Here is a 23,837-nt window from a genome sequence, read left to right as displayed (position 1 = left end):
ATATATTTGTCTTATTCTTCGGGACGGCGTAAGTTCAATAATTTTTTTTTTTTTTAGAGTTACTAGGCTATATTTTCTAATGTTGTAAGGATATACAAGACAGGCTGAACTATTTTCAGTATGTTTACCTCCTTCTGATATGAGAAGCATGAGCACAGTTAAAATAGCTTAGAACGAAACTTAACAACTTGGCATAGCATCTCTAATACTCTCAAATTCCAAAATTCCACCACTGCTTTTAAAATTTAGCATTTTGCAACAATCTGAAAAAATTTACCAACTGTTTGGCATTTTCTCCAAAACTAATTAAACTCGATTTGCTAACATTTATTTCAATTCCGAAATTTCCAATATATTTTGGAACTGATCAAAACTCTAAGCTCGAATGTATGTACAATTAACAAAAGCACTCGGTTCCATCTTAAAAGGTAATTGCCGTAAAGATTTGGAGTGAAAAAATTACTTTTAAGTTTCTGGAATGGCCGCAGGACGTAATTTTAAATACCGTTTTTTGAGAAACAACTTTATATTACAAAGATCTAAAATGTACGCTATTTTAAAGTTGTTATAAATTCTTATTTGTATAATTTGTAAATTCAGAATAAATCGCAAATGTGTATTGTATTGTGTTTGTTTTTTGTTGTATCTGTATTTCGGAGAGCAGGGACATATTTTATGAGGCATGTTGAGCTCCGTCATAACACATTTCCAGTTTAGAGAGTGCCCCTTCATTAAGAACCATCTTGTATATATTGGTTTTTTCAAATAATGGCTTTTACTTAATTAATAAACTTACCCTGATTTTATACATTAGCACGGATTCGTACACTGAAATGTTGTTAAATATGTCTAAGAAGGCGCTGAATGCGGCCGTCCATGGAAGAAAATCCACTTCATTTTTAAGATAATCAAGTAGATCAAATATCATGGAGTACTTTGTTTTGTTGCCTTCCCCAAAAGAGAACAGGTCATTGACAATTTGCGCGCGGTTCATTTCGCTGATCCCATCAAAATTCGGTTGCTGTAACGCTTTCGAGATATTTTCCAACAAAAAATCATCGTACATTACCCTGTAAAACCCTATGAGTTAAAGGAACCGTATTATCACTTCACTTCTAGAAGCAAAAGTTATATCGTTACCTGTTTGCTGGTTATTTAAAATTACCCACGAGTCAGAACTGTCGAGAGGTATAATAGCACGTTGTTCGGACGGTGATAACCAAAGCATAGGTTCAGTTTTTTCAAAGTTTTGAGGATTTGATGATGTCGTGTAGGTTATGGGTATGTACCACTTTGTAGTAGTGTCCTTGGATAATCTGACGAACCTTTCCTATCATTTTAAATTCAATTAAATCTGTTTACCCAACATGATACCACCAAAACATTAATTTAGCTCTCACTTCTACCCATTGAAGCTAAAATTTTGATCGTAGCTCGCCAAGGCTCTTTTCCATGGATACATTAATTCCACATTATAAGGGTCATTGAAATTTAATGAATCGGACATAAGACACAAAAATGGTGAAAACATTGTTTGGTCATTGATAATAAACGATAATTTATCACTCAGTTTATTAAATCGATTATTAGTCGCTAGCAATTGGTTAAACGCTAAGATACTTTGTCGATTAATTTTGAGTTGTCAAAAGATTTATGAGTTAAAGGACTTGTCTATTTGGTGACCAGTTGAGAAGGGCACTCGATTCTATCTCGAAAAGTAAATATCGTAAATACTTGGGGTGAAAAAACCTATCATTAAGCAGTCAAGGAAAAATTCTGGAAATTATTTTTAAATTTCTAAATTGACTGCCAGAAATATTCTCATATTAGAGATACCTAAATGAACATTATTTTAAAGTTGGCACAAATTCGATTCTTTTTCACAGTTTTTGCTCTATTTGTGCTGGAGGTGTCAGAACATTTTCGGAAACAAAAGTAAATATAAATAACTTCAGAATGGCTGAACGCATTGTCAAACTTAAAGTCACAGAAAATGCCGTTAACGCTGTCCTGAGCAGATTGATTTCAATTGCATGTATTTCCCCTAGAGGCGTTTTGCGACATCACTACAAATACAGTTTATGCAACGACATCATTTTTGTTACCACAAATGATCTACAAACGAGGATCTAACACCATTTATGTCTTTCCTAACCTGTACTACTAGTTAAAGAAATACAAACTGAATAATATCGCCATCTTTAGGAAGAATTTTAGGATACCTATTTTGCCATACAGTATACTTGTACACGTAACATAAGCTATTTTATAGTAGTTGGCAGTATGACTAAATTCACTAAATATACAATTAGTCGTATCTTTTCCAACTTCTGCATCCCCCGTCCCGGTGGAGGCCTGGCGATAGTAAATTTACAGATTCCCAACCACTCAAAAAAAAATTCGAATTTAGTTTGGCTAGTGTACGAGAGATGTCGAGCAATAATAGCTCAAGTTTTGATCGTCAGGTGTCACCTCTAATATGGGTAGGAGGTAGTTTTTTGTGTTAGTGTTTTTTGGCAACTTTTTTTGCACCCTGTACTCGCGGGAGTTGAGCTCGGCCGACGGAGTTACGGTTATATCGCTGAACGAGATTATTATGTCACCGAGGTCGTGTACAATCTATCTAAGCAAAGCACACTAACCCAGACCATGTTAATAATGTTATGCGATAGCAACTACGGAATCCCCATGACGAATACTTTTCCGCTATCGCGACCGGAATGAATGGTTTCTTATCTCTATTGAGTTATATTATTTCTATTGAGTCGCCCAATTCGCACATAATTAAATTATACAAGATTCACGCCCACAAACGTTGTCAATGATTTTGGAAGATAGAAACTATGGTTTAATGTGCTCGTGAATTTCTCGGTGAAAATGAATTGTTCCTTATCGCGAAGATACAGAAGCGATGTAAAAAACTAATGCTTTTGCGGTCATCCAGAATCAAATGATAGACCAGTATGCTGAGCAATTAAACGAACAAATCACTCGCCTGTGTATACAGGCCGAGCGATACTGATAATGATTCTAATTTTCAGCTCTTACAACCCATGAACAATTTTGTCACAAATTCCGTCAACCCTGTTATTGCTGGCGACTTTAATTTCCCAAGAATATACTGGTATGTTACTTTAAACGACTTTGTCCCCACTTCCATGGAATACATGTTCCTAGATTTTTGTCAGATTGTAATCTTAGTCAACTTGTGGAAGAACACACAGGCTTCCGAGAGAACGACGCTCCGTCAACTCTTCATCTTGTAATTACTCAGGATCCCAATTTACTTGACAAATTGGAGCTTGATTCCCCAATTGGCAAATCTGATCATGTCGTTATTGAGTTTTGTATTCAAGCCTTATGTTATCCCAAGCAGGTCAATAATCGTAAAATGTTATGCAGGACAAATTATGCAAGATTAGCTGCAGACCTTTCGCACCATACATGGAATTTTCCTGATAACGACTTTAAGTTTCAATAAAACAACGATGGATTACTCGATTGATATGAATTTTATTTATCCGAAAGGTAATCTTGTGGCATTACATTTTAAATATGATTTCTGTCATATGATCGGCACTGCTGGCGCGGATGTAGTCCAATCTGGCCGTCCAATTTTCGATGACTTTTCCAACATTTGTGGCCGTATATCGGCAAATCGACAAATCCGCGGCGTATCGACTTATTCGAATTTTAAAATCAAAGGGTCCTTTACACCCTAACAGCCAACCACTACTTTTTGATTATACTATACATATCATTGGGGATGAGAATCTTTTAGCCCAAGATAAGAATTTGGTTCTCAAGATTATTGATAATTTTACAAAAAAACTGCATAAAAAGTGGAACCAATCGAAACATTATTTAACAAAGTTCCAGCGTATACATGAAAAATGGCTTTTGGAAGAAATTTTAAAATTCGGACCAAGACCACCATTAAGGAAGTCGACAGACTAAACGCAGCGGGGTTGAAGCTGAACTGGCGTCGAAATCAGAAGAGGAATTTCGCCATGCCACTGAAATGAAGTTACGGACAGCAGGAAAACGTGATGCCACGGCACTTATTTAGAAAATAAGATTTTCGCCGAAAAAAGCAACTCGTTTAAAGAAGATGGAAGAAGTTCGCAATGTACGCTTAGATAATGTATCTTTTTCTGCAGATGAGGCCCTTGCCTTTTTTGTTAGCTTTAAATTTACCCGTCACCAATACTAATAAGGTTAGTTAACGAAAAAGGTTTCACAAAGTTGTTTCCCACTTATGATAAAATTTTAGAGGCCAAAAAACAATGATACCCTAATAAAATCCTAGTGACTAACTCAACAGTTGAAGTTCCCTTGCAATCATTATTAGATCGACATCTCGTGTAGTTAAGGTACAAAAAGAAGTTTTGTAAAGGTCTTTCAACAACGTTGAAGGACCTGTAACATCTTTAAAGCTAATCACTAAATAGGGATCTAGCGGAAGTGCAAACCAAAGCAATTATAAACAAAAAATTGAAGGGGATGATTCAACTGTATTGACGACATCAAAAGTACCTTTACAATAAAACTTTAAAAACGAATTTGGAAAATCCACAATATTGTGGCAAAATCTACGAACCTCCTCGACTCGTTTTTACAGGCCTTTAAGATTGCGGTTTATTAAAGAAACTGACGAAGCAATTAAGTCAGAAATCTCTTATGTCGAAAGCCAAATTAAGCAAAATAATTATTAAAAACTATGGTAGACGGAAAGGTTTGCAATTTCTTAATGTCTACCTCATCACAAAAATGTTACCTACGCAAATCTGGACTTGCTCAATTTAATAATCTTAACTTTATAAAATCTTTACCTATCAATAAAGATGGGCTTAATCTAGGCGTCTCCACTCTCCATACGTACATACGATTTTTTGAATGTTTCATTCATATTTCGTATAGATTAAATTTAAAAGTTTGGCGAGTGCCAAAAATTCATAAGGACGCATTTAATCATAGGAAACAGGAAATAATTAAAAAAATTAGGCAAGAAGTAGGTTTGTTAGTCGATATTCCCAAAGCGGGGTTCGGTTATACTAATGATCGGAATACGGGTATGAGATTTTTTCGGACCCTGCTATTTCATCCAGAATTACTGATGTAGATCAAAACTTAATTTATAGATGTGATATTTTATTAAATTCCGGTTATCAAGTATGCTTATGAAACAGCTCAAATCTATGTTAGCCTATATCTAATGCGCCCTACAGTGCATAAAATCTTGATGCACAGTAAAGAGATTATCGATAACTTTTTATTACCGATAGAACAGCTGGGAGAGGATGCCCAGGAATCGAGGCATAAAGAGGTTAAGTACTATAGGGATCATAACACTTGGAAGATATCTAGAAATGATTACAACAAAGACTTATTTAATATTCTTTTAGTCTCTTCAGACCCTCTTGTATCTAGTGTGAGGGTTGTACCACCAAAAAAAGAAAGTGTTTTTAGTACAGAAGTTATCAGTTTTCCAGCAGAACCTGAATTTAATTAGATATATAAGATATTTCATTTTGCACCATTTGTATAATTAATTATAGTTAATTAATATTGATTTATTATAATTAAATACTTTATAAATTTATAACATTAACATTTACAGTGACTTTGTTTCTTGATAGTAATGTATTTAACCTGTGTTTATCTTTTTTAAAATCGGTTGAATTTTATCTAAAAAAATGAACTGAAGTGTAAATTTATTCAGATGATAAAATTCACTGATGTTAATAATTACCTATTGGTAAAAACATGAACAATGTTTTTTTTTTATTAAACTTGGTTGATAAAAAAAATGCACCTACCTACTTTATATACACAGAATATGTTTAGATTTTATATAGTTAAAATTTAGTAATTCTAGCATCACGTTTCATATCAGTATTGTTAGTTAAACTTATCATAATAGGTACAGTAGTAGTAAAAAATGGGACACGAGTTTGTCACATTGTAATTACAATTATTACAAAAAAATAAATATATAAAGCAAATTTTGCAACAACTTTTATGTACATTTTGAGAGTTAATTAGTATCTACCTTAATTTATATAACCGAAAAAAATGCTTATCTAGCCTTAATATTATTGCAATCCTAGAATTGCATTTTCTATCACTGTGCGCCGCCTTCGCAGTTACTAACAGATATTCAAAAACGCAAGCGTACTGGTGCAAATTTTCGAGACTCAACGTGAATGGTTTGGGGCGTTTGAAGATGACAACGGAAAAAGGGTAGTTTGTGAAGCGTTCAATTTGAAAAAACAGCTGACGCCAGGCGAAGAAGGTATCCAGCAGCACGAAACTCAGATAGCACTTATTCACGCCGATCTCGCCGAATACAAATCAAAAATATGATATTTTCAAAATTTGACTCCAGGTCAAATTGTATAAAAATTTATAAATATTCTTGAACTGTAATGTGACGCAAAAATAACACATTAGGGCTGACATCTGGCGACCAAAACCTGAGCTATTAAGGAGCGACATCTCTCGTACACTAGCCAAACTAAATTCGATTTTTTTTGGGTTGCTTGGGAATCTGTAAAGATCTCCCGCGGGGGATACAGAAGTAAGAAAAATATACTAGTTACCATACCCCAGTATAGCGTCAAGTCTTAAGACTAGAGATGACAGGCAGTAAATTATAATATTATGTTAATGTTGCAAGATTCAAATTTTTACTAGGATCCAACAGGAAGGCGAAAGCTGTTGAATGCATTAGTGCAGAACGCAGTTAATTTGCTTTGTGTTAAAGAAGTCTACATTATCTGTATGAGTGTTTTAGTTATTGTCACATGGATGGCACTACATGTATTGTTTTGTAATAATAGCTTTCTTTGGCCTACGTGACTCGAGAAAAACACGCGGTGAAATGACCAACCAAGTAGTGTAGTATAAAATAAATTTTGTCAGTTTTCTTATACAAAATTCCAATATTTAATACATCCTTCTTAAATAAAACACTTTAGTGTGTGTTATTAAACACACATAATTCAAGAAAAGCTTCGATTATTTTGCAAATGAAATCAAAATGTTAGGAAGGGCATGTAATCTCGGAGATTTAGAATACTAGTAGTACGGAACAACATTGTCAGTGTAATACGAGCCCAACCACTGCAGGAACAACTTCATCCGCAATTAAAATTGACACTACAGGTCGAGCAGCAGACGCTGGTTCTTTCCAGGTCAACGAAACTTTGAAGGAAGTAAAAAATCATAAAAAGGGAAAAGCAAGTCAACACCGGTAGGTAATTTCTATAACTGTCTAAAATGCGGTAGCTCACTTGGAAAGTAAGACTGTCCTGACTTACGCAAAAAACTTTATATAATTTTTTTATAATATTTGCCAAATCGTCAAATACAATATTTGCACAGAAGAAAATAAAACTGTACCGTCCGTTCAATTAATCTTGATAACTTTTTAATTGGTTGCAACTTTTTTGTTTTTAGAGATACCAAGGTAAAGAAAAAAAAAGTAGGGTTAGTAGCCAAGCTTTTGACAAATCGGTAAAAATAAGAAATTTTTATATAATTTGAGAGGGTGCCGTGACTCACAGAAACACCTATAATTATTTACAAATTAAAATAGAACAAAAACACTAAAAATGTCAAGACACACTAAAGTAAATATTCTAAATACTGCTGTCTGTGACCACGATTTTCCTGAAGACGTTTGTTATACACTCTAATTGTATGATGTCTTGCATTTAGTAACGTTTCCGTATTGTTTCTTAACTGATTTATTGCCCCTGAAATCCTTTACCGAAATTCCACGACATTATTACAAGGAGTTCTGTACGCGTGATTTTTTATGTCCCCACAAGAAAAAGTGTATTAAAGTTGCTGCTATATAATCCGCGCTGATATATTGAGGGGTAAACCTTCTATAAGTTGTTCTATTTCGGGCTCTAAGAGTTGCAAATACTTTATAAATATCGGACCCAAAATATGCCCATCTATGGCATCACACCATACATTAATTAGTTGGTAACCCTGTATTTTTATTTTGTATTTTCGTATTTTCTTGTAATAAACAAACTTTCATCAGAACATAAAATGTTTTTCAAAACATTATTAGTCTCATTATGCCTATTTAAAAAATCCAAAGAAAACTGCATCCTCCTTTGATATTGTTTTGCACTTAGTTTTAGAGTTTTACGAAATTTAAATGCATTATATTTATATTCTCTCAAAACTGACGGGATTGATCCCCGAGAAATATCTGTCCCTTCATATTCTCTAATAATAGACGAAACTGGATGTGCTTAATAAAATCCTAATATGATTGCCTTATTTTTTTCGTTTAAACCATTATGATTCCGGCATACGGTTTTAGCATTTAATACGTTACCTTGGAAATATCTGTTTTGAAGGAGCTCGGCGCTCTGGATAAAGTCTAATATACTAACGACGAGCTGTGGTTGCACTTTGATTATTCAGAAAGTATACTTGAAGCATATCACTTCTTTCATGGATGCTAAATTCGCGAAAAACAATTTTAACAATAATGACTTGAATAGTAATTGAACCATGAACGTTGTTTACTAATATGTCAAACATGTTTTTATTTGTCAGTTAGGGCAGTCTTTGAAATGATATAAAAATTTCCTATTTTTGTCGATTTGTCAGAAACGGGTGTACTAAAATATAAAGTGTGTTATATCATTGTAATCGGAATAAGATATTCTATTAAACACATATATAATATACAGGGTGTTCAATTTTAAAAAATATGATGGAGGCTTATATGTCAGAACATTGATAGTGTTATACGTCACTTGGAAAAAAACTTGGCTACTAAGTCTACATTTTGTTTTTTTTCTTTACCTTGGTATCTCTAAAAACAAAAAAGTGAAAGCTAATTAATACCTTATTAAGATAAATTGAATGCACGATACAACTGTACATACTGCGGTAATGTAAATAATTTCGCAGTAGCGTGTACGATTCATCAGGGAGAAACTAATGTGAATGTTATAGTTAATAATAAACTACCAGAACTAGTCATCACTGGGGTAAAAAAAATGTATACGAACAACATCATTAGAAAAACTAATGATGACATAATGTTGAATTCTGTGAATAATATAGGGGATAATTGCAATGAAATTTGGACAGTGAGTGGTAAAATTAATAATCAAATGGAAATTCTTAAATTCTTAGAATTATAAAATATTAATATTGATAATACTGACTTTGTTGTAACAACATATGGCAATAATAGGAAAAAAACTATTGTCACTCTCATACTTGATAGTGTTATTAAAGGTTCAAGGTACAAAATTAATTTTATTCTCATCAAAGAGGCTAGTGTATCAATCTTAGGATATAATGCATGCATAGGGATAAAGTTAGTGCAGACGTTGATTCATTTCTTGCTAATAAAAATTCTTTCATGAAAGTTTTTATGAGGAGAGAGTATCAAATCCATCTTAAACGAAGTTAAAAGTTTAGACGATTTTAATGAAGCTAATTAAAGTGGGTAGGTTAATAACATAATTACTGTTGAGAAATTGTCTTAATGAGTTAGTCAGCAGTAACCAGTTTCCGAATATTAGATGAATTCAAAATAAATAAGAACTAAATGTTCAAATTTTCACGAAATTATATATTATGACATGACAATTGTTTCGACAACACCGTGTCTTTATCAAATGTCTAGACATAAATGGATTTTCATCAATTAAAAGCCAGCTCAGTTCAATATTAGATGAATTAGCAATAAAATCACACAGTAAATCAATTTTCAAAGATTTTCACCATGTATTTTTAGAAAGTGAAAACTTTTTCAAATTAAGAAATGATTTATATAGTTTGTTGTTTCTGTTTGTGATACCCTTCCTTTAATTTTATTTCATTGAAAATAGGACAAACTGTAATATGCTTAAAATAAAATGCTTATTAAGTAACACCAGCGTGAAATTTCAGCTTTATTTCAAAACGGGTGAAAGATGAAAATGATTTCACAAAGTACTCACTGTTAAACTGGTAGGAAAATTGGGAAATTATATATATTGCATTTACATTCCATTATGTTAACCTGTACGATAAAAAAATAATACCCTGTGCAACCAATATTGGCTGTATTTCCGACGTTGAGTTATCAAGCTTAAATGAGACAAGAGTTCAAAAAAATTGAGACCACAGAGAACGCTGCAGTAAGGTCATGGACAGTTCAAAACCGACGAAAATCTCTGTTACTATGGGGTATAAATTATTTTTTCGGTTACAAGTAAAAGTTTGTGACGTTTTTTTTGTAGATCATAATTTATGACCTGTTCTCGAATGCATTTCGTGTTGTTTTTTATTTTTTAAGAATAAAGGAGCATACTCACTTGTGAGATCACCAAATCGTTGCCGACGCGTTTTGCTTTTACCACAGGATATCCAGACTGCCCGAACCAAGACGAAACTATGGACGCAAAGTCGACGCCAGCTGGAATTTTCGATACCGCATTATCCACATTGTCTTGGAATATTGTCCACAGGTCACTGCCATCGGCGAAACGATACGCACTGCAACGTTTTAATTTTTTTATAAAATCTACCTTTACGATAAAATATAGCACATGTTAGGGATTTCATTTATTTTTTCTAATAAAGTTTTAAAAAATCTACGGAAAACCGCCTACTTTGGGGTCGAAGTTTCGGTATAATCTTTAACGGCTTCCAAAACTTTCCAGATTACGTGTTCAGAAGTTGGGTTTGTTGTGGAACAGATGTGATTGAAGATCAACACCTCCCTCCACTGGTAGGCTTTTACCACCCCCAATAAACAGAGCAGGACAAGTGTTTCTTTAGAATGCTTCACCTAATACGCCTATCAGGCGGTGCAACCTTAATGTACTTGACGTTTAATAAACTTTGTCCCGAATCATCCGTCAATTCATAGGCCCGGTGACATATAATCTTCGAAACAGTAGATAGACCTACATATCTTAGAGCGAATTTAGAGGCATCCTATATCATATAATTTCTTCTTCAAACTTTTTGTCCTGCTGTGCAACCTCCCAAATCTCAGGGTCGACTTTAAAAAGAAAAAACAAAAAAGAATTGCCTCACCCGACTATCAACTGGTGCTCCCAAAGGGAATTGGTACCAACTAGTACAGGAAAGTTTACAACTATGGACGTTAATCAACTAATAAATTTAAAGAAGCAAACAAATTTGCATGCATCTTCAGTCTACGCACTGCATAGTACGGGCGGCAAAAGAAATGGAAACGTTTGGAGAGCTGGAAGGTGCTTACGATGGAACAAAAAAGGCAGTATTTAATGCACTATGCCAGATTTATTCCCCTGTCATCGTGTACTCGCGGCGCGGGATCCGAGTAGATTGTTTGAGTTCGTTGACTACATGTGTCCCAGGAGGAAACTACCGGTTGCCACTAAGACAGGAGTAGACAACAAGTAGGAAGACAAATAAGAAGACGACAAAATAAAATTAATATTAAATAACTACTTAAAGGTCAATAATTACATGGAATGGTTCAAGTTGGCGGAAACGTGCTTCAACAAAATCCCACAAAAGTGAACTAGGAAACCAAATACAGGCATCACAATTTGCTCAGCCCCAACCAGGCCCCTTACTTATATTTCTCAAGAAAAACAGAACCACAACAAGAGTATATTTTTTCCCTGGGAAATCAAAAGCACCAGAACTTTCGCTCGACTTGTAGATACGTTTGATAAGGCAGAACACTTCATCGACTCTTTTTATACACTCATTTCGTCCCATATACACTGGAGAAAAATATGAGAGTCACCATTATAACACAATAAGGAAATATCGGGTGGCACCTGGAAACAAGGTCGAAACTCCATGTGGATTGAATAATAAGGGGAGTGAGTCTGGCACGATTATCTAGCCGGAAATTATTTTGGGTCGTGTGCGTCCGGCTTAAGGGGCTCAGAACGTTCCGAACTCAGAAGCGTATTGCTACGCCAGGTCAGGGATGTGAAGAAGTTATGCAAAATTCAGAAGGTTGATTTGCCATTGGGGAGGCGGTGAATTAAGTAATCTAGACAACAAATCAGATGGAAATCTTGTAGTTTGGCGAGACACAGGGAAGGAAACGGTATCTCTAAGGGAACCCTGTCCGGTTGATTATATGCTTGTCCAACGGGTTCATCATTTATTATATATATGTAAATAAGGGTACTTATCTCGCGAACTCCCGTAAACTAATAAGTAAAACTTTAAATCTGGTTCATTGCAAATTTTTACTTCTCTCCCTAACACTACACATTTAGGGGTATTCCCGTTTGTTGCGAATCCCATGTAGTGTGTAGTTCTGATATGTAGGTGATTAGAATAGTTTCCATACCATGGTGAGCCATTTCAACAGGATTGATGCGGGGATGATAATATGCGGTATTCGTTAATCAAGGATCGTGGTTCTTGGCCCATTTGTGAATCTAGGCAAGGGCGCAAGCAAATCACAGCTCCCTATTTTCCAACGCCTAATGGCCACAGGTGTCATTCTTAACCTAACTTATACTTAATAATATATCTGGTAATGTCTCGCTGGGCATCTTCGGTCAGTAATAATGTTATGCTAACAAAAATACCTTGGTGACCACAATGCGGTGGAACGTGATTCTGTTTAATTATTTCCAATTTTTCAAGTTTAGGCATCATTTAGACATCTATGACTAGGCCAGACCTTGATATGTTGTCAGGTGCTCCGTAATATTTACCCTTCTGATGTACAATATCGATATCATACCGCTGCCGATGCACATTCCAGCGAGCTTCCAGTCTTGTCTTTGTTCAACTACTTTAAGCTAAACTAACGGAGATGCAAAATGTGGGCAGCACAGCAAGCAAGATTCATCCCAGTTATGTGGGATATTTTGAGGGTCAAAGCGGTAAAAGATGAAATAGCTACTAAAATCCCGGTATAAAACGTCTATACCCACTTGCTAATAGTACAAACTTTCTGATTGCAGTAACAGTCCTCTGCCATAAAATTATAAAAAATGGAATCTGCTTTTTCGGAGTCCTCCGTGAGTCCCGTATTATTGACCACGTATCCCAGATATTTCAGGTCAGGCTTACGGAAGATACACTTCCTCCTATTCAAGGTAAGTCCAGTGTCGGTTATCCTTGTCAAGAATTCCATGAGGATTTGTGGGCGTTTGTCCGGACTTATTATGATACTGACAGATATGCTTTTGAAAATCTAAGCCAAAATTAAACGGTACCCTTTTGAATTGTAACAGTGAAAGCTGTTATGCCTTCGAGCCATTCGAATTCAAAATTTCCGAATAGGCGTCTGGCGTACCAACGAACTCCACGTCCCTGAGATTGTTCAAGGTAGCACTAACTAAAGGAATGGCACTAAGATAGTTGCTTTATTGTGGTTCCGGTAGTCTACACAAAATCTCCATTAGCCAAACTTTCTCTTTACCAAACTATCGGAGGAATGCAAAATTAGTCGTTATATACGAGTAGTAAATGAATGGTCACTACCAAAGATTTTACTGCAATAATTTGTTCACTCAGTGATAGTGGAGAATTATTGAAACTTCCTATTGTTAGTGCAAATGTTGTCAATTTATTACTAATCCTATAATACTGTGAACATTACGGCTAAACAACAAATACGGATCTGTTGAAATAAAGAAATATTCTCATAAGTCGTTACTGTTAGTGTCACAGTGACGATATTCCAATTGATAACTATCTCAATCTGAATCTGAATACTTACAATTTCGTCACGAATTGCTGGATTGCTTTGAAAAAATTGTCCTGTCCCATTACATGCTGTATCATGCGAAATAGGCCACCACCTATTGATTAAAAACTAATTAAAATATCGGAAATAGCTCATAATGTTGATCACCTTTTGTGTATATCAAATTTATGTTCGTAAAATGTACCAAGTCCATAGTGTCTTCCTCCGAATCTTCATTTAAGGCCAAATATATGGTAGGCATCATGAAACCTATGTACTTCCAATCCGAAATGCTCTGTAGTAGATACATCTTGTGATAACGCATAATTTTTTAAATATTCCTTTATACTTGCAGTTAAAATATATTACGCATCAAGATTGAGAAAGGTCACTTTAGTTACGAGTTTAATTTGGCACGATCGGTGCGAGTGTCTACTAAACAAATGACTAAAGAAGTTTATCAACGTAATAGATACTATAGTTTTTCTGAAACCAGTACTTACAGCACGAATATGCCCACTAAGTGACGTCTCATATAATCATCAGAACTGATAAACATCAAAATACCACACTTCCTAAATGCGTCGCGACCGTAGTTAATGGAGTTTACTTAATCGAGCATACAATTTTTAACAAAATAATCCTAATGGGATATGATAAGATAGATACCTTAGGGGATCGATTCGTTAGCATTTGACTGCATAATTTCACCCAAAATAACTAAGTTTTTTACAAAATGTTCTTTGAACCATTTCAAGTAACAGCTTACAAAAACACTGAAAGTTACGCAAAATTTACAAATTGCACTTTTCTAAACAATTTAAACGATCTTATAAAGTACGAAAATAAAACCATAATCCTCGAAAATATTAAATTACCATTTTTCCTAGCTTACAACAAACATTTAAAAAAGCTTGTTGAGTCCACATTAAATGTAGTCTTGTTTTGATTAGGTTGGAATGTTTTATTATTTTCCTATAATTACTTTTGAATGACATTCACCAATTTCATTTTACTTATTTTAAAATGGCTGACGGCTTGCATTGATAAGAGTTATCTCCTTTTTTCATTGGCAACGCTTGGGTCGCGAAAACTGTTTTTCTGATCCGATGGAGTAACCGCTAAAAATAGAGTTTGTGCATTTTTCTTTGTGATACCATTTGCTGATCAAAATCGATCGGCCGTATTCATACATTTAAGCAGATATGAAAAACTCAAGAAGGGATTAAAATACTTCGTGACATTCAGTCCCTAAAGAGCACTTTTGAGAAGAGAACCCACTATAAATTTCAACAACAATTTTATAATAATATCGTCAACTATGAGGATGGTAAAATGAATTTGCCCTCAATAATGGTAAATATCCATATAAGACCTGACAGCTTAGTTGACGTCACCGACGATATCAGTAGAATTCCTAACTCACACACCTAATATTCACGTTAGGCACAAGGTCATACCACCAGACAGACTTGAAATGTTTGACTTCCCCACCTGATAGACATAGAAAATGTAACTCGAAAAAACATTTGAGATTCGTTCATTTAGGTCCACTAAATTTCTTTTACGATTTTAAAAATATGTTTCATGAAGGTCGTGCCAAATAAGAAAATTTGTTTTTGCTCCTGCGTCGTTTGTTATTAAATCAACCTTGCTGACGAAATTCAGTTTCAGTTAAGTTCCGAAGAAGCCAACAAGATGATTGGTGAAACGTCAGCAAGATCAATTCAACCACAACCGAAGCAGGAAGGACAGCCTTGTATCTACAAATCCTTACTTAACTTTTGGATAACAAAGTGATCAATCCCTCAATTTTAAAATATTCGGCCCCTGCTTGGATAGTCCCGAAAAATGATAATGCCTGGTTAATACTAGACAATCTTGGAAATGGATAAAAAAACTACCGAATTTAGGGCACTTACATTAAACCAAGGTTATTTTGAATATCGTTTAGTGCCGTTTGGTCTGAAAAGTGATGGATGAAGTTCCCAGGGAATATTTTTACAAATTTTGCTTTGTCTATATGGATGGCGTTATCATATTCTCGAAATCTGAACACATCGACCGTGATCGTTCAATTTTCAACAAATCGGAATTTATCTGTTGGTAAAGAAGCTGGCTTTTTAGGGCATATAATAACCCCGGAAGGTGTTAGATCAAACCTTTTAAAATTCGAAGCGGTAAAATGTTGTTCAATCTCGAAATCCCGAAAGGAGTTGAAAGCATTCCTAGGTTTGGTAGATTGATTTAAAATTTTGCGGAAATTACATTACCACTAAGTTACTCCGTCAATCAAGAATATTAGAGCGCCTTTATGAAATGCAAGGAATTAATCACAAATTTTCGATTTTTCGAAATATTTTTAGATTTCTACTGACGCACACAGGCGAATTTTCGTCAAAAGCTGACCAGAAGTCAGAAACTCCAATTTAAAAATCTTGAGCTAAATCCATTACATTTCAGTGATCTAGTTACCTGGCTATTATAAATAAACAAACTTTTGTTTTGATTCGCGTTATTACGCGCCATATTGTTATTGAAACTTGAAAGTTTATTAATTTGTATTCATTTAATCAGAGTGCATCAGTGTGTATTTAACCATTTTTTCGAAAGTTGGTGATTGGAAAATAATAAAATTATAGTATGGAGCCTATTGCTAGTGGTAAGTACAAGCATATAGTTATTATTATCTATGCAATTCTTATCATCTTTGAGTTGTTTTAATGTTACAATGGCGTCACTTCTTAAAATATATAAATGTTTCGTTTTCTTTGGACAAAAAGTAAATTTCCCCGCGTTTCCCCATCTTCAAATTAGCATAGAACTCTTATTTAATATGTCCTTAAAAAGACATATTTTCTTATTTATGCTATAATTTGCGATCTTAATGGGTATCTATTTTTTAAGAAGTGCTGTCAGTGCTGGTATATATTTTTAATTTTGGTAAAATTTACTATTGTAGGGTTTTTAAACATGCAAAATTCAAAACTGCTAATGGCAATATTGCCAGATTTACAGCTTTTTGAAAAGAAATATTTATATCCTAGACTATTAAGTGTTTTTTGACTAATGGATGACAGTCTAAAACCTGTATTTGCCCTGTGTGATTTTAAAAATTTGTGACACAGACAGTTATTAGGTATCTAATTATAATAGATCAGGAATTATGAGATATGTTTTTGTACTAGATTTTTATAGACGCAAATGTACAAATTTAAATAGTCCATAAAAAGACTTGTCATAAAAAGTTCTGCTTGTTTATTGCCCTAAATAATAAGATTATACTTGCGAAATTCTTAATACTTAAAGTACTGAAATATCAACATCTCATCTTCGTTTTTACCCCTTTTCTGTAAAATATTTATGATTATCTTTTTGTAATTACATATACATTATCATAATTCAAGGTTAAAAATAGAACTGTTTTATGTTTTTCTTCAATAATACACATTGTTCGTGTTGTTAAAAAAAGTTTTAATAACTGTCACTGAAAAATAAATGAATTACGTAAAAATGTGAACAAGTAAGAAACTAAATTAAAAATATTCTGACGTCATTTAAAAAAAATATATTAATCAGTATATAATTTAGGTACGACTTTTCGACCACATTTTATATTTTTACATGTAGCGTAATAATAGTGTAAAGTACTGTATTATCATTAAAATTTATACTTTTTTTAAATAAATTCATTATTCATCATTTTTAGATATGTTTTTAAGATAAATAATGTTGTCCAGCATTTTGATCAAATTCGCCTATGTTTGACGCCTCGAATACAACCATTGGCAACGTAGTGTCTAGTTTTCAATACAGCCGAGATAAATTATTTTTAATCGAAACGACACACTAGTGTGACTGCCCAAATGAAAGGAATTCAATTCTCACCTAATCCGTTGGACGCTAAAACTCCATTCCATTTCGAGATCAAATATAAAAAATGTAATATACTTCACAGCAGCTGCCCTTTCCCAGATAGGTATATGTGAGTTACACGAAAATGAAATAGATTCTAGCATCCTCGATATCAACGACACAGTTGCTAATCTGGCTACTTCTTCCAAAACAGAAGTCCAAATTACGACCAAGATATGAAAGGCCTCCCTATTTCGGAATTACCTACAATTACCTACCTACACTCTTGTCTAATTAGAATTTTCAAGGAGGGATCATTAAAGCAAAGGGACTGTTATAATTTCTAACCTTGAGCTCAAATTGGAATTTCAATATTCAGTGAACGGCTAAATGGAACAAATTTATTTGAACATCATGTATTAGATTTCCAGAACCATTTTCGTACACATCGCGCAAGTTCCTTTTTTTGAACTTAACAAGATTTTTTTAAAAATCGGAATTCTTATTCTTAACTGAGGAATAACGATTTTTAATATGTTAAGTAGGGCTGTACTAAGAGACACCAGCCCTCAGGCGGTCACGTCACACGCCACTCGGTAAATCAATTCGTGCTCTTTTGCAAATATTCACAAATCCTAATGACCTTTAGTCACTCGCTCCGCTGTAATTCATTTGTTACTAAAGTGGCATTTATCAAACTTGTTGCGTAATACAACATTTTAGCTCTGTTTTCATTTGTATTAGCTTTTAAATATTCTGATAGACGATATTGAGGCTTCGATTTTCGAATTTCGTCTTAGTCAACTTTGCTCACATTTTCTTTAAAATACGTCAGGGTAATTAACGCTCTTAAAAGTTCTAGATTGGCCAAGGAATTATTCCAAATTTGATATATTGGCCAAATCTATATAATTGTTTTTCAAATGAGGCGATGATTATATGTTTCCGAAAACCATGGCAACAATTTCAAATGGACTCGAATTCTACACAGAACTCTAAAATTAAACTTGGCCTATGTTTATCCTTACCCAAACCCCCCCCCAAAAAAGTTTTTTTTTTTGGAAATCCGCAGCCGCTAAGCCCGTTTGACATGGTGCATTAAACTTGCAGTGCAATGCCGGGCCTAAGAAATAAGAAGGCGTTAAAAGTTTGACAGTGGTCTAATGTTGCTCTTCGATTTCTGCATATTAATGTTATAGAAAGAAGCAAGAATTTGGTTAGTTATGGAGTACAGTCCATAATTTTCGCAGCTAGCAAGAGATTTCCATGCAATTTTTACCGGTCGGTGCTAATTTTTTTGTCTTGACTGATGTATCACGAACCCATTAAATATCAACGTTGTTGAAGGGCCGTTAACACTATTGTTTTCAAAATCGGGAAATACAAACTGAACAACTATATGCTGGTTGTCGAGCCGTGGCTCGCATGCTTTATTGCGCCATATCAGACGGCCTTTACGTTGAACATATGCGCCCACGTTAAGCACACCTGTAACCATTTCTATTGGGTCAAATTTCAGAAAGAACCATTATATATTTTTTATGAAAAAGCAGATGACTCACTTCTACCCGAGATCACTTAAACATACCTTTACCAATTTTTATCGTTATATAGGTTTCGAGGTGCTTGGGAAAAAAGTACGATTTTACAATTTTTTAGTTATTAATGATTCATTTATTTTTAAATTCTCCGCATTTTTCGATCCCTTCTCAACGTTACACCTTTTACATCTAATCTGAAGCATAATATAAGAAAAAGTCGAAAAGTGAACCAATCGAACGATTATTGATTGCTTTTTACAAAAGTTCTGGATTCCTCCTGCGTCGGTTTATGCTTAGCTGAAATTGCTGACGTTTCGCCAATCATGCTATTGGCTTCTTCAGAGCTTGACCGAAACTGGCTCGTATTTTACTCTGTACCTGCTTACATATTGGTTAGGAGGGGGGGGGGGGCTACTAAGGGGTGTAAACACCGTCTCGGATGACTGATTCCCAGATTGGGGACAGGTAGAGACCTGAGTCGCGATTAAGATTGTTAGGTTGTTTATAGATTTCTATAGACTCACAGATTTTTCGTTGATAGAAGAACTGATTACATGCAAGAGTTTTAATTTTATCGAATAAAATTTTATGCCCGGTTTGATGAGTGTGTTCGGCAACAGCCGATAAGTTTATTTGTCTTAGTCGTAAGACTCTTTCGTGTTCTTTGAGCCTAGTTGATATTTTTCGTCCATTCTCTCCTTTGTATTCTTTGCCGCATATGCATGGAATGCTGTAAACTCCTCCCAAATGGAATTTTGTCTTTGATGGACCGCAGATGTTGAGAGATTTTTGGACAAGTGGTAAATCTGGTTTTGACGTTATACTTCTTTAGAACTTTTGATATATGGTCAGTGATGTTTTGAATGTAAGGAAGGACCACAGTGGCAAGTGGCAATAAATTAGATTTGAAACCGCAAAAAACCCTTAAAAAGTCAAAACCTCCTAAATCCAATATTGCAAAGCCTGAACGCATCGCCCAAAGATCTCTAAAGTCCGATCCAGACATCGTGATCCTAAAAGCAGATAAAGGAAATGCTACGGTAGTCATGGACACAAATGCATATCAGGAAAAGATTCATGATATTCTTACAGACGCATCATATCGTCAACTTAAAAAATGTCCTACGCCATCTATGGATCGCAACCTTAAATCTGTTATTAAGGCTTTTTCTCTATCAGACTCCGTGAAAAAATATGTTACCCCTCACGACTCTAAAATTCCTTGTGTCTACGGACTTCCGTAAAACTATCTCAGCCCGAGTCACTGAAAACAGAATTAAAACACAGCTCTTCTCTCTAATAATTTCCACATTAAATATATTAAACGTTTCATCAAAAAATAAACTTCACCATAACCCTCCAATAGCATTGAGGCCGAAAGCAATCCTACACTTGCCACTGTGGTCCTTCCTTACATTCAAAACATCACTGACCATATATCAAAAGTTCTAAAGAAGTATAACGTCAAAACCAGATTTACCACTTGTCCAAAAATCTCTCAACATCTGCGGTCGATCAAAGACAAAATTCCATTTGAGAGGAGTTTACAGCATTCCATGCATATGCGGCAAAGAATACATCGGAGAGACCGGACGAAAAATATCAACTAGGCTCAAAGAACACGAAAGAGTCTTACGACTAAGACAAATAAACTTATCGGCTGTTGCCGAACACACTCATCAAACGGGGCATAAAATTTTATTTGATAAAACTAAAACTCTTGCATGTAATTAGTTCTTCTACCAACGAAAAATCCTAGACTCTGTAAAAATCTATAAACAACCTAACAATCTTAACCGCGACTCAGGTCTCTACCTGTCACAATTTGAGAATTTTATACCCCTCATTAGCGCCCTCCTCAAACAATATATAAGAAATACAGAGTAAAATACGAGTCAGTTTCAGTCAAGCTCTGAAGAAGCCGACAGGATGATTGGCGAAACGTCAGCAATTTCGACTAAGCAAAAACCGACTCAGGAGGAATCCAGAACTTTTGTAAAAAGCATTACAGCAGCCTGTGGAAGTTTCTTTGAAAAATTGGATTTGATTGGCTTATTTAAAAAAATAATAAGCGAGCTGTGATGCCAATTACTATTAGTCAAGTAAAGCAGCTTTCAGCATTATATTTAATTAAATTAAATATAACATTTAATTTTATTTTACTTTGGTAACTAATTATTCCAGTAGCAAATAATATGGTTTCAAGAAAAATGTAAAAAAATATCTAATTAAAGTACTATTAAAATTATTATCATCTTGCGATTAGCCTTCGCAATTTTAGTATCACACGTTGAACGAACCGAGCAGGAATATGTAAGGAAGCAAAAGTTGCACTGAGAAAATGTCATTTAATTGAAAAATGTTTTAAGTTAAGGGTAGGGAAAAGAAAGCAAAATTGCTGATTTTCTCAATGCCTCTGCGCCTCTAGTTAACTGTCTTAAAATTTCTTACAGTTTCCGAGACGCCTCGAATTTGCGGATTCTTATTGAATACGAATCATCTAATTTAATAATCTTTATAAAACAAAGATTTGTTATACAATGCTGGTGGGATGAAATAGTAGCAGCATACGTCAGGAAATTTAATAGTTCGTTTAGCGTACGTGTAACCGCGAAGTTTTTAAAAGAATTGAAGCACTGAAGCATTGAACGCTCACACAACGACCCGTATATTGACCGCAATTAAAGACGCACAATCACCGTAACTATCGCGCACTGAATGCCAGCTAACCAAATCACTCCGCGAGCCTTGTTGGGCTGACCCATAATTTCTTACGAAACATTCTGTAATACGAGCCCTAACAACTAAATGTTCGGATGATGTAAAAAATGTTAAAAAAGACATTTTTATATCTATTTAAATTTTTTTTTGCTTTGTCGATTGAATAATCAATTTACGCACATTAGGAGAGCACAGAAAGTGCTATCGTAATAAATTATTTTTTATTTCGCATGAATTACATAGCGAAATAACGGAAACATACCAAATTTGCTGACAAATAAATATTCGGACGCGAATGTTTATTGACCAAGAAATCAATGCTATCCATGCATTGATGGTAAAATGTAGTGTGTTTAGATAAATGAGATGTTAGTTCGGGTTGTATCTTTCAAGTTTGTATAATCGTTGATAAAACAATGGCGCGTGGTGTTGCAACAAACAAGTGCGAGAAATTATCATATTTCAGTACTGCAGAGGTAAATCAATGCAAAAAAATTTAAATGACTTGAGTATTGCAAAATCAACAGTCGGGGATATTATAAAAAAGTATGGAGAGGTAGCTAGTGTTAGCGTTCGTGGTAAAAGTTTAAGCCGACCCAGTAAAATCACTGAAAGAGGTCGTCGTATTCTGGTCAAGATTTGTAAAACTAGCAGACGAAGCGTCTTACGACAAATTCAAGCCCAATTTTTCCTGTTTCAATATAAAAATTATTCATATTTTATGATCTACTTTTGTTAAAGGCAAAGGAAAAACCATTATTAATGTCTATTCAGAAGAAAAAACGTTTGGATTGGGCAAAATCTAAAATATCCTGGAGTAACGTTATCTTCAGCGATGAATCAAAATTTGATGTGTGTAGGCGATTTTAGAAAAAGGGTGATTCGTACAAAATCAGAAGCCTTTCATAAAGATTGTCTAAAGCGCAAGGTAAAATTTCCACAGGGTGTTATGATATGAGGGTGTATGGTAAAGGGGTTGGCAACTACGAGTTCATTGATTGTACTGTAAATGCAGAAAAATACCAACAAATTTTATCAAGAAGTTTGACTCTATCAATAGAATGAACTTTTGGAAATGAAAATTCTATATCGCAACAAGACGGTGCGTCCTGCCATACTGCGAAAACAACAAAAAAATTGGTTTGGGGACCACAATATGAAAGTTTTATCGTGGCCATCAAGTAGCCCCGACTTGAATATTATTGAAACTTTATGGCACCGGATGAAAGAGACTTTGCGTAATAATCCTCAGCGTACAGTTCCAGCATTAAAGGCAAAAATCACCGAAATTTGGAATACTTTCACCCCCGAATATTGCAAAACTTTGATAGATTACATGCCAAAACGCATTAAAGCTGTTATTGCCGCGAAAGGTGATGTTACTTCTTGTTAATGTTCGATTTAAAGTAAAAGATTTAAATGCGTCCGAATATTTATTTGTCAGCAAATTCGGTATGTTTTTGATATTTTGTTATGTAATTTATATGAATTTAAAAAATAATTCATCACGATAATACTTTTTGGTATAAAAATAAGTGCGTGATTTCATTTTTCAATGGAAGAGGCAAAAAAAAATCAATTTAAAATAAGTATAAATATGTTTTCTTATTATTTCGTACATCGTCCGAAAAATTAGTTGTTAGGGGTCGTATAAGTAAACTGGCTGGCCGCGTGTCGTATTTGTCGCGCGGGTAAGAAATTGCAGGACGTCTAGAGTTGGTTAACCTTTCAATTTTTCGCGCCCTCGAGATGTTACCTTAAGATAACAGAAAAGAGAGAATTAGAACAAAGTTACTATCAAGAATTCAACTTTAGAAGGGAATTATTCATTTGTAGAGTTGTCATCATCTGATGACACCACGGGCAAATTCCCGTGTAAGCCCTTCTGGAAGCTCTTCAACGACGTATCAAACCTGAGTCTATATAATTTTTTACGTATTAGTATCTGGATTTTATAGACTCAAATGTTCTGTCTAATGAAAGGTGTCCAGCATCATCGTGGTAATATAAAAGTATTCTCCTGCGAGCAG

The 23,837-nt window shown here is 34.5% G+C and overlaps 2 protein-coding genes across 6 annotated transcripts in view; both read right to left on the bottom strand.

Moving 5' to 3' along the window:
* Nucleotides 1-2,333, bottom strand: part of LOC132707094 (aminopeptidase N-like) — a 35,374-nt gene extending 33,041 nt beyond the window's left edge. For 2 of the 5 annotated variants that reach the window (XM_060678770.1, XM_060678769.1), the window contains exons 1-2: nt 1,141-2,209; nt 797-1,080 (exon numbers count right to left, since the gene is read on the bottom strand). In XM_060678770.1, coding sequence (XP_060534753.1) covers nt 797-1,080; nt 1,141-1,228 — 372 coding nt within the window. In that variant the 5' untranslated portion in view covers nt 1,229-2,209. The other 3 variants (XM_060678767.1, XM_060678766.1, XM_060678765.1) reach the window with 3 other exon arrangements.
* Nucleotides 2,334-10,322: 7,989 nt separating this feature from the next.
* The window catches only part of LOC132706953 (uncharacterized), a 37,310-nt gene continuing 23,795 nt past the window's right edge, over nt 10,323-23,837 (bottom strand). The window contains exons 7-9 of the mRNA XM_060678551.1: nt 13,859-13,985; nt 13,724-13,805; nt 10,323-10,527 (exon numbers count right to left, since the gene is read on the bottom strand). Coding sequence (XP_060534534.1) covers nt 10,323-10,527; nt 13,724-13,805; nt 13,859-13,985 — 414 coding nt within the window. The remainder of the gene's footprint in view (nt 10,528-13,723; nt 13,806-13,858; nt 13,986-23,837) is intronic.

Source organism: Cylas formicarius, unplaced genomic scaffold (assembly GCF_029955315.1).
Source record: "Cylas formicarius isolate icCylForm1 unplaced genomic scaffold, icCylForm1.1 PGA_scaffold_9__14_contigs__length_23061073, whole genome shotgun sequence".
NCBI lineage: Eukaryota > Metazoa > Arthropoda > Insecta > Coleoptera > Brentidae > Cylas > Cylas formicarius.
Note: the sequence above shows the minus strand (reverse complement) of the source record. Positions and strands in the feature narration are given on the sequence as shown.